This window comes from Thalia democratica, chromosome 5 (genome assembly GCF_965202585.1).
Source record: "Thalia democratica chromosome 5, ktThaDemo2.hap1.1, whole genome shotgun sequence".
Taxonomy (NCBI): domain Eukaryota; kingdom Metazoa; phylum Chordata; class Thaliacea; order Salpida; family Salpidae; genus Thalia; species Thalia democratica.
Window position 1 is genome coordinate 42734491 of NC_139169.1, and position 17878 is coordinate 42752368.

General features: G+C 26.2%; 1 protein-coding gene across 2 annotated transcripts; it reads right to left on the bottom strand.

Annotated features, from left to right (window-relative positions):
* Positions 1-3901: 3901 nt before the first annotated feature.
* On the bottom strand, positions 3902-9605 carry LOC145835984 (lactadherin-like). Of its 2 annotated transcripts, none has more exons than XM_082943757.1 (7): positions 9474-9605; positions 8647-8814; positions 7089-7258; positions 6551-6701; positions 6186-6344; positions 5678-5853; positions 3902-4342 (listed from the first exon to the last, which is right to left on the bottom strand). In XM_082943757.1, the coding sequence occupies exons 1-7, from the start codon at positions 9586-9588 to the stop codon at positions 4169-4171; spliced, it is 1113 nt and encodes a 370-aa protein (XP_082799883.1). In that variant the 5' UTR covers positions 9589-9605; the 3' UTR covers positions 3902-4168. The 2 variants fall into 2 exon arrangements, with proteins under 2 accessions (XP_082799883.1, XP_082799884.1); XM_082943758.1 differs by having other exon boundaries at positions 8647-8836; positions 9474-9572.
* Positions 9606-17878: the final 8273 nt, after the last annotated feature.

Consider the following 17878-nt stretch of genomic DNA (forward strand, 5'->3'; position numbering starts at 1 on the left):
CCGCTCTTATTTATTCATCATATGTTTAGTTTTTTTATATCTGCTCATTGTTATGAACTGCTGCATTGTTTAAACAACAAAAAGAATGCAACTTAAATATGTAACATTAAAGCAGATGCTTGAATACTTTTATCTAAACATATTTTTATAACTTTTGTGATAACTTTAATTTATGATATATATGTTACAATTTCAAACATTTTAATATTTATTTTAAAAACAATGTTCTCAAAGTAAAATAAATCCATTAACAATAAAATCTTAATTAATTTGCAATGAACTGATGCAACTACTTTCATTGTTTATTGTTGAACTCTAAATATTAACAGAATATTTAGAGCTTGCTGCAGTTATGAGAAATAAGGCTTAAAATTAATGATGCCACATTTCATTAAAAAACATGTGCCTAGTGATTTATAAAAGTTTTGAAAGAAGCTTCTATTTTTTAAGTAAGAAGTTTTATAAAACTGTTGCGTGGTTCTTTTGTATAATAGATACTTCACCCTACTATATTGCCTAATTTATATAAAGTAGTCTAGAATAGTCTTTAGTATTGATAGATAAAGTTCACTGATACATTACAATAAGTTAGTATAAAAGCATTTTATTTTTATTATGTCTAATATAAATAATACAAATACCAAACTGCCTGCAGAGGATCCTAAGCATAAATGTGCTAGGAAGTCACCCTGTCTGCAGGAAAAATATGGGCAAAAAGGTCAGGTTGACAATTTTCCCACAGACAGTCAACCAGGCCCAACTGAGACTTTAGATGTTAGTCGAGCAATTATGCCAAGAAATATAAATAAATTTAATCGTTAAAATAAGAAAAAAAAATTAAAGCAGGTTTTCGCAAATTTTTAGCTCCATATTATATTGCTTATATTTAACTATTTCTATTTTTATTTTGTTAGGAATGTTAATACATACAAATGCTAAAACAATGTAATTAAGTTGTTAATTTCATGAAATAAGTTTGACTCACTAGGTCAGTATAAATGAAGCTTGAGCTTTTTAATAGCATAAGCTTAAAAACTATTTGAAGATATATTGGTTTGTATTGTGTAGTATCATGTTTGCATAGTAGTTTAAAATACAGTTTTTTGTATCTATAAAATGCTTTATTTAAATGAAAACATAATTTAAGAACAAAACTATAACGACCTATATTAACAGCTTTGCCAAAGTATAATACACAACATAGAAGTTAAACTACTATTGAGAACTAAGACTTAGTGCATTTTAATTTTATAATACTATCATATTATTATTTTATAGTTATCTATGTTTTAGAGCAGGGGTCGGCACGGTGTACACTGGTGCACACTAGTGTACATTAAAACTTTTTAGGCTGCACGAGAATTTTGGGGTGCATGAAACTTGTTTTGGGGTACATAAATTTTTTTTCGCGCAGAAACTAAACTAAAGTCTTTTTTTTTAGTCTTTTTACATTTAATACATATTCAACCTTGATATCTTATTGACCATTTTGTTGTTAATAAAACGACCATTTTTATACTCTCCTAGTTTTATTGTGTTACTTAATGTAAAACTTCTTCCACCCTTAGCCACCATAAGAAAAACTGAAGTGAGCAAATCTTATAGATTCTTGAAAACAAAATAAATCTTATTGTTTAAAAGCGTTTTGCTACATTAAAAATCACAACATTAATCAGCTTATTCAACTGATATTTGAACAAAAAACTAGTTTGGCCAAAAAATTCAATTATGTATTACTTATAATAAAATTAAAGTATAGGAAGGGTCAATAACATCAGGGCTGTCACATGCTTAGCTCCCTAAGAATTACTAAGTCTAGTTTTAAATCATGAAAACCCAGAGTAACTGAGGCTAGTTTTAATATACTTACAAAAACTCAGCATGACTAACACTAGTTATAATTTACTAGAAATAAACGATTGAAAGTGTTTACAAACTCATAAACACTAGCGGCGCTAAAGAATGTAAATTGGGGTGCACATAATTTTTTATTTTAATTTTGTGATTTAGGGTTCACGGGTTCGAATTAGAGTACCGACCACTGTTTTAGAGTATTAATAATGCCTTCAATAGTTTAGCAATATCTGACAGCATTTTAATATAAGTTAGGAAGATAACTCCATCGCAGTATGCAATATCTGCGGAGCTAAGATAAAAAGAGGAAGTAGCCAGTCGAAGTCCTATACTACCTCTTCCATGCACGAGTATTTGAAAACTTAACACAGCGAGAGTTACTTTAAATTCGAGTTAGTTTTAAGTGAATCTTTAGACAAAAATATAAGTTGTACTACATCCGAACCTCCGAAGATAGAAAGATTGAAGCGATCAGGCAAACTAGCCTTGATGATTATAAGTCTATAAAACTCTGGGACATTAAGGATTCAAAAACATTAAAGTTTATAAAAAAATTATTAAAATATTTGGACTCGGACTCGGATTCGGCCGAATCCTAATTTGAAAATAAGATTCGGATTCGGACTCGGTCGAATCCTAATTTGAAAATAAGACTTGGATTCGGATTCGGCCAAATCCAAAATTTTTTGACTCGGTAGATCACTACTTTTAACATAAAATAGACAATATTTTAAAGGTTGTGGGCATTCGGCAGTTGTTGGTGAAGGCGATGTGCTTTAGCATGCTTTATTACAAACACGTTAAACTTTAGATGCTGCTTAGACTTAAGCTCTAAAATACTCATTAGTATCCTTTGATGATTTGGATTATACTGTAGTTTTAGTATAGTGTGATGTAGTTATTTGTGCTTTTTTCAGGTAAGTTATAGATTAATTTTTATTGTTTTGTTTACTAATCTATTTGTTTTTAAACCTTACTCCCTATAGAAACCTCTTTATTGAGATAAATAATAAAAGTTTACACTTTTTTTTTTTCACTGTCTACGAATTACAAGCGACTCTTCTTAAAAAGGTGCTTAGGTATATAAAAAAATGTACTAAACATGTATGGTTTCTGATAAGCGTACACACTAGAGTTTAGGTATTTAGCTTTCTGTGTAAAATATTTTATACTATAAGTTTAAGCAAGTTTAAATATTAAAGCTGTAGACTGTTGATAAAAGTCAGAAATCCTGACTCAGGATCATTCGTAAAAAAGCATTCTCTGATAAACTAAAACATTTTAGTCTTATAAATGCTTGTCTTGTAAAAAAAATGTTAGTGTAACTCATGTACTTAAGCATTATAAATTTAAACGGTAAATGTGCTAAAACTGTGTGCGATAACAGGTTTGTATTTTTTTAACTTTTTCAATTATACTGACATTTATTTTTATAAATACTTAATCGACGAATAAGTAACAACCTAAAAACTCCTTAAAAATACAAAAAAAAAAACAGACATATCTAAATGCTAATGTAAAAAGAACGAATATAAGTACAACATTTACTGTTTTAATAAGTTTTGTTGTAAAAAGTACAATGTTAGGATTCAAAACTAACAAATAAAGTGATATGTCACCAATGATACTTTCTTAAATTAAAAACAACCAACTAAAATTAAGTGTTTTCATTTGATCATAAATTATAATTTTTTAAAGTACTTGTTTGCACATTTAAATAACTATCAAACTAAAATAATTTCTAAATTAAAATAAAACATAGGGTCATTTAGTTTTATGATTTGAAATAATTTGGTTATACACTTGTTTAAAAGTTACTGAACTTTTTCTATTTATGTGTGTTCCCTTTGTTGTTTTTAATATAATTAGAATCTAAAAATTTGAAACTTTTTTACAAAATGTTGCTTTCGTGCACTGATCTCAAACGTTGAAATTTTAGTAAAAGATTAAGACTTAATATTTAGAAATCAATGTTTAACCTACTTAAAATAATACCTTTTAATGTTAAGTTTTATATTTACATATATAAAATTTTAATCTTTTAATATTATAATGATAAACATTTATTACGAATGGTCAATGTTAAAATCTGAATTAACATGTATTTAAATTTAAATAAAAACAAAAAATCAAAGTAGAAATATAAACTTTATCAGAAAATTAATTCAAAATACAAATCCAAAAGTTAATCCGATTCAGATTTTTTAGACAAACACAAATCAGTGAAAAAAAAAACAATTACATGTAACTAAATTAATAAAATAATTATTTACTACGTACTGCGTCTTCTTTTTAACTCACAAAGCGAACTTTGTCAGTATTGCATTTGACGGATCTTTAATTCCTCGGCTACTGACACCACAATGTCGAACCTGAGGTCTGGATGGATGTGCCAAGAGTAGGGCACGATTCTTACAAACCTGGCGTAGACCGGATTTGGAAACAGGTTGGTCTTCCATTGATATCTGTCGGTGTTACCGTGGAAGAGCTGCATGTAAAAAAGGCATTTTTAAAGGAATTCGATTAAATTAAGTTGTAACTCTAAATAAAAACAGTTTTAAAAATTTAAATAGCTTAAAGATATAAACTTTTTGCTTTTGAGGCTATTAATTAATATTTTAACCTGTATTTAGTTTTAAGTTTACCAAAGGCATAATTGTCAGTATGGTCTACCACAACTAATATTTATAGTAGTATAATTATTGAAATAATCCTGTAAAACTAAAAATTAACTCAAAATTAAAAGACTTCATAAAATGTGTTAAGCATATTTATGGAATCTTCACAGAACAAAATTTGTGGCTTTAAAATTATTTTAATAGTTATTTTAAAGTCTAAAATACAGTAATTAGAATATTTGAGTTACTTTTTTAAATATTCTTGTAAAACTATTAAATACAATTAAATAAACTAATTTATTATATTTCTATAGCAAATAAATAGCTATAGAAACTAAATTAAAAAGCAGTAACCAGTTTGAAATATCAACACTTCTGAAAAGAGTAGTTTAATTTATCTACACTTAATTGTAAACTATCTCAATATGCTTGTAAAAAAAAATCAACTTACTAAAAATAGTTTAAAACTAAACCGGCTTAAGTAAATTTTAATTTTTAACTTTTTTAAATTAAGTAAGTTTTCGTACCAAATAAAAAAAGTAAGTACCTTGAACTAGTAAAATCTATTTATTTACTAGGTTTTAAACATATTAGACATATCTGAAAGATGACACTTAAAAAAGTATATAACATTTTAGTACAAACTGAAGTTTTTCTTTTATCTACTAGCTGCCCACAATATATTATTTTTTAACGTTTTAGTTTTGTTTTAACTTTAAGTCTATCAAAGTTTATTTGTTTTAAAAAATGTGAATTTACTTTTTAAAGAACAAGTTAGATGTCTTTGTATTATATTACGTTGTTCAAATAAAAATAAGTTACAGCACGTTTAGGAAACATATAAGTAGAAAATATATAGTACCTTTTTATCGTAATAACGTAAGGCTACTATTATTTATTCACAAGAATTTTGACTTCCGGTTCTCGTGCTTGGAAAATTAAATGCGCTTTTAAGTTTCTGATGAAATGAAAATCAATTTCTTATTTGAATTTGTTTCTGATTAGCTTTTACATCATGTAAAGAACTTAAGTTACAAAAATATTTCTAAATACTTAATAAGTTGATAAATGTCCCAAATAATAGTTTAAAAAAAAATCATAAATATTCTCGAGAAAATAGTTTTTTAAATTTTACCGTAAAAACATTAAGCATAATTTAATAGTTTTAAATTAAATAAATGTATATAAATATTGTCGAAACTTACTATTGGCTGCCCCATCTGATCTGATATGTACCTCGTTTGTTTCACATTTGGGGAATTCCCATATTGTACCTTGAAAGCAGTGATAAAATGGTCGGAACCTGTAGCCCTACCTTGCGTCACGACCCCAAACACTTGCTTCGGTTGAAGAAAATCCACTTGAACCCATTTGTAAGTTGCTATGCAGAAAATTTAATTTTCCAAAAAGTTCAAAGTTATAAAATTAACTACAAAACTTTTAAAATTTTCAATTAAAAATACAACTCAGCGCAAATTATTTTAAAACATTAAATTTTATAATATACAAAAAAGGTTAAAACATAAAAATAACAATGAAAAATTGATATCATATGAACGTATATTGAAAATAACTCATCACGTAACGACATCATATGGAACTAAATTAGTTTTAGAATTTTTGTATAAATTTTGCAGTATATGTTAAATAAACACTAACAAACTAATAAACACTAGTGCTCTAAAAATCTATAAAACTGGAAAAATTACTAACAAGGATTTCTGTCAGTAGGACTCCAAGCTCCGGCTCCTTTCAAGCTGTCCAGTCTGGCGTGTTGAACCGTGTTTATGGTCTTGTTACCGAAACTTCCGCTGGATGATAGTTGTGAGTCCCTGATATAACCGCTCTTCATTCCCGCTAGGCACAGCTTTTCTGTTAGTTTTTATTTTTATTGTGATGTAAACTTCAAAATAACTCAAAGCAAATCATTTAAATAAATAATAGTTATAATTAACCAACATCAATAAAATAATATTGTAGTAACGACTAAATGGAAAACAAATGTTAAATGATTATTATGAAAAGTCTGTTAAAAATCAGTTTTGTCAAGATTTGTTGTTTTTCTTTTTTTTACTCACGATTAATTTTTGTTTCTTCCAGTAGTATCTCACACCTAAGGTCTGGGTGAGTGTTCCAGTGAGTAGGAACGATTCTTATTATTCTTGCTTTTTGAGTTTTTTCAAACAGTGTGTATTTGTGAGAATATCTATCAGTATTTCCTTGGAATAGCTGTAATAGTGGTTTATTGAACAAAAACGACTAACTGCTCAAAATGTTTTGGTTCAAGAACCTGGATAAACAAAAAGACCTCTCGGTCATCGAGTTGCATACCCAACTTAATCAAGACTATAATGAACTTAAAATGATAAAGAAAAAAAAATACAGTAGTGTAATAAGAGAGTGATGTAATAAGAATAATTTATCTTAACTAAAACTAACTATATTAATCTTAGTATTAAAAAATATTTAACATTGTCGTTGTTTTATAAAGTCTAACAAGATATTTTCCTATTTGTTTTATTTTAAACATAAAAACTTAAATAAGTTTAGGAAGGTAATAAAACGATTATCTTTATAAAAATATTAATTTTTGAATATTTCTTATTTTCTACAAACTTTTGGCTGTCCCGAGTGATCTACTAAATACCGAAGGTTATGGACGGTTGGTCCGACCTGGATCCTAAAAGCAGTGACATAATGGTCACTTCCAGTCGCTCTGCCTTGGGTTACTACACCACAAATATTTTCAGTCTTTAGCAGATCAACTTGCAAAAACTTGTATGTATCTGTTAAAGGTTAAATAAACCTTACTTACAGTATTAATGTTTTTATAAAATAGTTAAATATATTGTTTGGATTGAAAAAACACTTTATAAATTATAAATATAAAAGAAAATAAATTTATATAGCTTACTTAATGATAAAATTAAAATAAATAAAATTCCAATTGTTAAAGTTAACTTTTTTTTTAATGTATGTTTTTGCTTCAACTTATATATATATATATATATAATATTGTTGAACAATAAAAAAAGACGCTCAAAAAGTTTGGTCTAAGGATTTGGTGTACCAAGGAACATTTCGGTTATTGAGTTTATATATTTATTTGATTATATAAAAATCAATATATTTATTTGACCGTTTCATATATAGGACATATCACCTCACATAGTCATAAGTAAAGCTTAAGTTTATCAACAATGTTAAACAGAAATTTAGAATTTGAAAGCTTCATAGTTATTATGACGTAGTAATAATGAAGGTTTTTGTACAGCAAGTTAAGTTTGAAAAACACACTGATCTTGTTAGTTTAAGAATTTATGCTGTATGAAAAATTTGGAAAGATTGTATTAGAAAAGTGCTTTAAACTGTTCGTGTTCGCGGCTTAGTTTTACTTTGATTTGTTATTTAGTTAGTTTATATTTTGTCTTTTGCTTTTCTTGTTTTGTATTAAGCTCTTGTCTGGTTTATCAGTTTATACTTTTTCTAAGTTGCAAAGTTTGAAGCCAAATTTAGTATTAAATTTAGATTTTGTCCTGTTTAGTACTTTCCATTTAATTTTGTAGTCTGTATTGTCATCTTTTAATTACTAAATGTAGTTTGCCAGTTCTGTTGTATGTTGTATGTCTTTTGTTAGTGTTGTTAAATGAAGATTTGTGATTCCTATATCTTTGTTTGAAACTATTTCCTGTAGATCCTAAGTACTGTTTGGTTGCTTTATTAAATGTGAGTTGAATAACATACAACCTTTCCAAATTTTTCAAAATGCATAAGTTCTTAACAAAGTCAGCGTGTTTTTCAAACTTAACTTGCTGTACAAAAACCTTCATTATTATACGTCATAACAATTATGAAGCTTTCAAATTCTAAATTTCTGTTTAACATTGTTAATAAACTTTAGCTTTACTGATGACTATGATATGATATCTCATATACGAAACATTCGTATAAACCTATTGTTTTTTTATATAATCAAATAAATATATATATATATATATGTAAATGTTAAAGAAAATTATAACAAACTATCAATCAATCAATCATAAAATATTCTAGTATAAATATTAGTTCTCTAAAATTATAATCTACATATTAATAAGTTTTCGCGTTACAATTTTTTAAATGAAATTAGTTTTTCAGTAAAAAAGTTCAATAAACTAAAATTTAAACAAACTTGGGTCATGGTCACTAGGGCTCCATGCTCCGGCACCTTCAACACTGTCCAACCTTGCTTGTCTGTGCGTATTGTGGACCTTGTTTCCAAAACTGCCAGAACTTGAAAGTTGGTTGTCAGCAATCTGACCTGATTTCATTCCACCAAAGTAGTAAAGCATAACCGATTCTTGGAAAAGAAAACTGTTACACTAAAACAAATGTATTTAGTATCCGACGTAGCTCAGAATATATTATAGTTTATAACAAAAAAATGTTTATTTAGGAGTATTTTTACCAAATAATTTTTGAAACAATACAACTTAAAATGAGAAAATTTTAAACAAAATAAATTAAGGAAATTTTCACGTTGTTTAAAAGTCTTTTTTAATTAAAATAATGATACAGTTTTTTATTTGTGTACTGTACTTTTTTTTCACTGTTTTTGTTATAATAGGCAATATGATTAACTAACAATTAATACATTTTTTATAATCAATAGCTATAATTGATATTTTATAAATATATTTTATTGTGTCAAATTAGTTTCAATCAAGAACCCTCTAAAATTATATTATAAGTGTTTTATACTTGTATTAAAATTTATCTTCGGTTACTTTGTTTATTTTTTATAATTTTAGAAACTAAATTTATTTTTTCAATAAAATTTGAAACTCTTAAAACTATCAAAAATTTGTTTAACCAAAGCTATTAGTTAAATTACATTAATAAGACAGTTAAAACTTTTTTTTATAGTATTTTTTAAATCGACAAAAACTATAGACATTTTTTTATATTTTGATAGTTTGTATTTTATAACGGTACAATAAAAATAGTTGTAAATATTACCTGTATAGCTTGGTGGTTTCATCCCATGCACTTCTGGAATTCTATTCGGCCTTTTGTTATTACTTCCATGGTGGTGATGATGGTGATGATGAATGTGAATTTCGTGTTTTTTCATATTAAATCTAAAAAGAACTTGCACCTCTCAATACAAGAGTGATGAGAAAATTAATTAACCGCAGCATGAGTTATATGTAAAAAAATAAGTAGTTACAGCCTTATATGCAAATAATCTACACAACTTTACTTTAAACAAAAGTTAACAAAGACTGAAATAATAACTTTTGTTTGCTTATTTATAAAACTCTGGTTCAATTTAAATACTGACTTTTAATTTATGTTTCAGTTAAATACGAACTGAACACTTAATGTTGACAAAAAGCTCAAAAAGGGTGTTTTTAAACTTAATAACATTTTTTAAAGTACTAAAAAATCGAGTTATTATTATTAAAATATAACTTAAGTTCTTACAGTTCTAACGTTGAATTTATTTAAAAGACTTAGGTATTTTTTTTGTATTTTTAATTTCTTGAATTAAAAACAACTTATTATACAACTATAAATTAAAGCTTGTAACATTAAAATAAACTAGCTATAAAATTTACAGGCCAAAAAATTTCTTTGTAAACGGTAACTTATCAACTTAAAAAAAAATCATTTTACTTTTTAAATATTACGATATTAAGATGTTAAAGTTTAAAATTAAACCTAACAAAATAAAAATATAAATTATTTTATGAAAAAAAAATTTATTTTTATTAAGTACGAACTGCAGTTTCGACTCATTTTAGCTAGCTAACTTTTTTTGAACTATAAAATTCGCTGCTTATACTTTGCATGAATGATTTTTCTCATATTAAAAAAGAAAAAATGAACTTTAAGCAGAATACTTGTTTACAAAGTTTTTCTGTTTGCTTAACTGGTACTTATGATTTTTACAACTTAGTTAGCTATTTGTTTACTAAGTAAATTTTATAAAAACTTATGTAAGAAGTACATCTTTATTTACATCTTTTACATCTTTATAAAGAACTAACTCGTTACACTTTTTTTTGTACTTATGTTAATAAAAAAACAATTCAAAAGGTAACTTTATCATAAAAAACAAAAATATACTTTAAGTTTATTACTGTTTTGATAGCGCTTAGGACAAAAATATCATTCCTAGTTCTACTATATTTAGATAAACTCAGAAAATAATTTAGAACTGAAATAAATTAAGTTGAAAAGCTAACATGACGTAGATAAATAACTATTTTTGTGGGAGTAAATAATGTTATTAGTATTAAATATTGTCTGGCACATTATGATAAAAACATTACTAAAAAAGTCTGTTATACTTTCAAATATATATTACAAAAATTTAACAATATACTTAAATATTATTTGCATTTTAAAAAACAAATAGTAAACAAACATTTAAAAAAATCTATTACTTAAAAGGTGCAAAATTAAATCAAAACTTTTCAGTTATATTTCTTCCTATACAACTCTCAAGTAGCATCTTTGAAATCCAATTGATAGGGTACAAGCTAAAACAGAATTTATTTATTCTAGAATATTTTAGATTAATTATTTAAAATGCTACTAAAAAACAGAGTAAACTCATAAAGAAGTCTAGTTTAAAATGACACAAAACTTGCTTTAAGTAATCTTGCTTAAAAACCCATCCTACTCGTGCAAACAAACATGACATTTTATAGCTTATAATATTAGTATAAAATTATTCTTTAAATTAGACTTAAGGCTATTTTTATCCGTTTAAACGGGAACCGCTCATTTCCAACCCGCGATTAAATCCCACCCGGTTAAATCCGAGAACTGCTTACCGACCAAGGGTAAGGGTTAGGGGTAACAGTGATAGTAAAAAAATAAATAAGTATTAAATAAAAATAAAACAAAAATATAAAAAGGTAAGGAACAAATAAAGACAAAAACGTTTTGAGTGGGAATTGTGCGCGGTTGGAATTTAATCAGGTGGGAAATGATCGCGAATTGGAAATGTCAGTATACCCTTTTAGAATTTAATTATTCTCTAATTTCTAATCTTTTCAGTCTTTAATTTAATGTAGTTTGTTTTTCGAACTCACTACTTTTATGCCTCGTTTGCGTGATAAACTTCTACCATGTGGACTAGATATACCTTTTTAAACATAATATTTTCTATAGCTTTTAAGTAATGCAAAAACTTTGTCTGTATGACACCATTACCATTCAGCTGTTTTTCTTCTCTGTCAGTTAATTAAAAAATTTTAATGTTTTTCTACAAACACTAATCCTTTGTTTTTCTTTTTGTTCGTGAATTAAATACATCATTATATTTTTTTCTTAATCTTTAGCACATCCAAGACCAGAACTATTCAAAAGAACTATTTTATAAATGTGTTTTTCAAAACCTATAATGTTTTTATATAGAGGAAAGGCAACGTACGGCCCGCGGGCCGGATCAAGCCATCAAACAATTTTCCTGCACAAGACATACTTTGTAGCTTAAAACAATTTACGCAGAAAAATTAAAAAAAACTTACAGTTTTTTATTACGCTCTTTACTCGATTTTAAGTACAAATTAGTGCTTAAAATTAATTATTTTATTGAACCTTTGCTTGTAAGAAGTTTTTTTAGTACGTTTTTTTCGTAATTTAAGGACCCTTTAAGACATAAATCTAATAAGCTCGGACCGCAAAACAATTTTTTGGGTAATTCGTGACCGGTAATTAGAAAAGTTGTCTACTGCTATGTTATATGGTCATAGTCTGACTAACTCGCTTAAGACAATTGTGATTTTCAATTTCAAGTAGTAAAATTTATTTATTTTTATAAAGTGGTTAAGATCTAAAAACTTTAATTGGCCACCTTAAGTAAAATAACTTAGTAAAATATATAAAAGGTTGTACTTATCAATTACAATTTATGAAAAAAATAAAAATAAAATTGATCGTAAAAGATCGTGTCAAAGAAGAAGCTAATGTTGAGTTTGAAAATTTATTAAAAGTATATAAACTATTAATAAATTTTAGTGTTGTTAAAGTCACTGATAAAAAACTTTGAATAGTTTAGTATCTAAGTCTTATCTAAACACCTGTAGAGTACAGTGGGCTCAAATCACGCTCAAGTAGTGAGTGAATTTTTATAAAACATGAACATCATCAAATATTTCGAATAGTAAAACTTTATGAAGCCTAAGTTTATTTCACTTGATTTTTTTTTCAAACTAAATAAAAAATAATTTCAGGGTAAAAGTGGTCAGATTTAATTCAGTGGCTTTCTAAATGTGTTTACCCCGCGCGTTTTTTTTTTAATTATAATATAGAACTATTTTAAACTTAAAAAAGAGGTAAGCTAAACTTATTTTAAATTCTTTTAGTATTTCAGCAGCTTGTAGATGTGTGGTTTTTTAGAGTTCAAAGTATTTATGTTCGAAGAGAGATATTTGTTTAGTTTTACTATAATTTATCAAGTTTGTGTTTTTATTAAAAGACATATATGAATATTCTACATGAATTTTGTTTATTTACAAAAGTTTGGAGTTTACATGGTAAAACAACTAAAAAACTGTAAAAATGCTTAACTTTTATATATTTTTGTCAAAAAATAAAAATTTACAAGACTTTTAAATACTATCAAAAAAAAAATCAAACTTTTTTATCTTAAAATAACTGCTAACTGGTTATTTTAACATTTATTCTTTATTTTAAAAGTATTCGAATCTAATTTAAGCAAAAACCCTTCAAATGGCCTCGCGCTAATTGACATAGCTTAAGTTGTAGACAGAGTTTTCAACTTGTTTAAAATTTTTAAGTTTGTTTGAATCTTGGCTTTCTGATCACTCATTAACCAGTAGTTATTACGGCCATCAACAACAGAGTTGAGTTGTTTCGCGCCATCAATAATAATTAATGAACTTTACCGCAAGATCAACAACAACAGAATCCGAGACAATCCTACGACCGGTTTCGTCCTAATTAGGACTCATCAGGTAGAAATAGTCGCGAGAAACCGCTGTTGTGATCTTAACCAAACGGGCTTAAGTACAAAGCACTGAATTGACCATTTGTGGGTAAAGTTGAAAAAATTGACACAGCTAAATCGTTCACGGCCCAACGTCTCAGACATTGTCGGCTTATTGTGTCACAATAAGATATGAACTTTTTTTTCTATATTTTCTTGCAGACCCAGTTTAACGATACCATATATAAGTACTTTTTTTTTTTCGCTAATAGTTTTCGTATCAATAGAGTTTTTGTAGAAAACATTTACAAATTAAAACTTCTAAAAATGCAAAGTTTGTTTTGCACAAAAAAAATTAAAAGAATTTTGTTAAATAATATGTTTTGTAAAAGTATCATCTAGATTAAGCTCTATTCAGTATAGTTAAAAATTTTTGTTTAGTATTATACATAGCTTTCATTCATTAAAACACAATAAAACAGATTATTTTTAAACTCCATTTACCAATTTCAAGTTTAAAATTGTTAATAATGTTTCATTGGTATTACTTTTGACAATTTTACAAAAGTTTTAAAAAAAATTCACAATTTTCATACTAAACTAATAATTTAAACTTGATTTTTTATGTTTATATTTAATAAAATCATTTATAGTTCCAACAAGTTTAATTACACTTAGATAAACACACGTTTCAAAACAATAAAACTTAAAAGTATATATAAGACAACAACAAATTAAAACTATATCAGTTTATAAAGAATATGTTTATTATATTGATCAAATTTATAAGTTTTACATTTTTTACATTAATACTTGTGTTTTAACTAAGTTTGCCCAGTTACATAATCTATCTTTAATAAAATATTACAAAAACCATTCATACAAAATATTTAAGCATATAACTATACAACCCATATAAAACAATAAAACTATAAAAATTATATACATTTTATGATATAATAAAAACGTTCCACGAACTAAACATTAACTTAGCACGGCCCCGTCGAGTAAAAATTTAAAATGATAAAAGATGACAAAAGTAAAATATTTTATTTTGGCAGTATTCGAGAAGATATATTGTTTAAGAAATGTTCTATATTATACTATTTACAACAGTTTAAAGTAATATATATTCGAAAACGAGTATCATTTTTAAATTTAAACATACAGATCTTAATAAATATGCGTAGAAATAATAGTTGACTTTACTAATTAAAAATGTATAAATACGAAAAATTAAAGGACAAAATCAAATCTAAAAAACAATTTTTTGTGAAACAAAATCGATTTTTTTTTCTAAATAGTTTTTGTTTTTTCCTTTTACGATAAAATAATACTACTTTTATTTTTTAATCGTTCGATTTTATATAGATCTTAAGAGTTGGTTCTTATCTAGTAAGTTGATTTGAGCGAAATTGTATAGACATAATAATTTTCATTAGCCTTATAAAAACTAAGTCCCAATCTAAGCAACAAACAATCTAACACCAATCAAGATCAACGACAAAGATATCAAAGATGTCAAAATAAAATTACTACACCATGGCTCAAGTATTGCGTTTAACTCATCACTAGGCAAAGATATCGATTTTAGAGTTTGCAAGGCGTCTCACATTTGCTCCTCTGGCTTCAAGAGTTTAAGGCAATCCAAATATAATCAATAGCACTCAGTCTTACATCAATTGTGCCTGTGTATGCAGTACTGTGCTATACGGTCGCAAAACGTGAAACTTTTCGAAATTACAAAAGAAAAAAAAGAAAATGATTACCTTAAACATACGATGCCTCCGTCGTATTCTTAGAACTAGATGATACCAAAAGATCACTAAATGTTTAGACCAAACTGTTTCAAAGTTGTAAATGAGGAAATGTTTAGACGTACTATTCTGACCACTTTGTACTCGCCCGGCTTAAGCTTCGCTTGCTTGGTCATCTTCTAAAGATGAGCGACGAACTCAGACTTTTTGTTGTACATCGTTAGCAGACGCAACGTTCGTCGTCTAGTAAGCTTTAAGGACGTCTTCAAGCGCAATGTAAAGATCTTAAATGTAGCAGTCAGCACTAATAAGTAGATGGAGCTCGCTAATGATCATAACTAATCGCAACTTTTTTCTACAAACGACTAAAAGAGAGAAAAGCAACACCTTAACCTTAAGAAGCTCAAGCAGACGAAGAAATAAGAATCAAAATTATTAGTACATATCAATTATTTTTTACTTAGTTTTATACTATTTTTTGCATCACTATGTTGTCTTTGGTCTTAGTATCGTTTATTTTGTACATGAAAATTTTTTAGAATACACAACGAAAAGTAAACTTCGGCTAATAAAAAGAGTTTTATAAAACAGAAAAGTATATAGAGTAGGGACATCAATAAGGACGCAATTAAAATTTAAGAAAAAAATTGTACTTTTAGTTGAATGCCTACCTCACAGTTAAGGGAAAATTTAACCCTTTTACATCAGTTTTAGTTGATGTTTTATATATTATTCTAAAGATAAAACAATATTTGACCGATAAAATCGAGTTCTTGTTTTCGTTTTTTAATTTCATTTTTTATTTCCAAACACTTTTGATTTCTTTGTCTTTTAGATTTAGTGCGGATCTTATTGATATCTATACTGTGTCAAATATATTTTATATTGTTGTTTAAAACTCTAGTATGTATTTATTTTGACGCGATTTTAAACTTCCTTAAACCAAAATGCATATTTAATTAGAAAACAAACTAGGCAAAAGACAACTTCATATTTTTATTGAACTTTATATATAATGTTGATAATTAAAATAACTTGAACATTTTAAATTAAGAATTAATAACTAGAGGTCGATCAGTAGTATTGTTACTTAAGTCGACTCTAAATCGGAAAATATTAGTTTTACACATAAATACTACAATACTAGGTATATATTGTTACTTAAGTCGACTCTAAATCGGAAAATATTAGTTTTACACATAAGTACTACAATACTAGGTAATAGGTATACTACTACAGTAACTTTACTTAACACAATCCACATAGGTAATTACCCTCTGTAAGATTTACTACAAGGATAAAACTTATATTGTATAAAATAATAAAGAAAAAAAAGTAATTCATGCAACTGATGTGAATGGAAGTAGTTTAATAAAACATCTATCTAGCCATTAATCTTCACACCATTCATTTATTACAATAACATTTAGTACAAAATAAACTGTATCCAATTGGTGTACAGCTTGATAACAAAATGCTTTTTTGTACATCAGGTCCTTAGACCAAACTTTTTTTGAGTGTCATTTAATAAACAATAACATTTCTACTATATTAAGAAGGCTAAAAATTTTAACAATTTGAAATTGTACACTTAATTTTCGAGTGCAGATATGAATAAATAGTTGTTAAAAAAATAGTTGTTGTGGTTTATAGAACAATGAAAAAGCATTCAATCTTTTGATAAAAAAGAAAGGTTTATAAAGGAACTATTTAGATATGAAGTTTTAGATATGTTTTATACCTGTATTTGGAAAAATTTTGCAAAACAATTACAGTGTAATTCTGGATAATATTTTTTAGCAAAGTTAATTTACATATAATTATGAAAGTTTGTATACAAATATTTCAATAATAAAAAAACTACTTATTTATATAACCATCAATGTTATCCTAAATTTCAAGTTATTAATTTAGTAAGTATGGTATCACAACAAAAAGTATTTACCAAATTAAAAAAATAGACTAAAAACTTTTTATTGCTTAGTCATAATTACTGTATAGATTAACTTTAAATTATTGAATTGGTTTAAAAATGTTTTTAATAGTATGTGTAGAAACTTTCATGATAATTTTTCAGAAGTTTGACAAAACAAGGTACATTTTCCTTCAAATCTGCATCCTTAATGTGCTCAAAAAAATTTATTTGGAACCACACTATTTCCTCCCTTAGATTTTAAATTTTACTGGAAAGCTTACTAACCATATCTACATTAATGAAACTTTGATGAATACAAACTTAATATTTTTTTTGTACAAACAATGACTTATAATATTTACCTTATATTACTTTGTGGTCAATATTTTGTACAGAAATTTGTCTGTTAATGTAAAAAAAAGTCAGTACCACTAAAAAGCAAGTATATTTTTAATGATGATTATGTAAATAATCCTATAAGTGAGAATGAACTATTCTATTTTTTATCAGGTTTTAGTGGGAAAAATTACCACCTTATAAAATATGTATATGTTTTTTGAATTTAAAACATTCAATAAAATAGTCGATACTATAATACTAACAAATAGTTAATTTGCACTTGTATTATTATTTCTATAAGCTTTTTACCTAGAAAAATGAGCAATAATGAATAATTGAAAATATTTCAAAATTGTATTTATAGCTTTAAGGCAGTCTGAAAAATTTGTATGCACATGTTATGAAATTTTATAAACATTGTATATAAGTTTATATTGATCACAGATTA

What these genes read in the sequence shown, in the direction of transcription:
- LOC145835984 (XM_082943757.1), bottom strand. Translation starts at nt 9,588, where the DNA reads ATGAAAAAACACGAAATTCACATTCATCATCACCATCATCACCACCAT. An exon ending in GAAACCACCAAGCTATACAG is followed by an intron (nt 8,815 to 9,473) that starts GTAATATTTACA and finishes TTCTTTTCCAAG; the next exon opens with AATCGGTTATGCTTTACTAC. An exon ending in ATCACTCGGGACAGCCAAAA is followed by an intron (nt 6,702 to 7,088) that starts GTTTGTAGAAAA and finishes CCACTATTACAG; the next exon opens with CTATTCCAAGGAAATACTGA.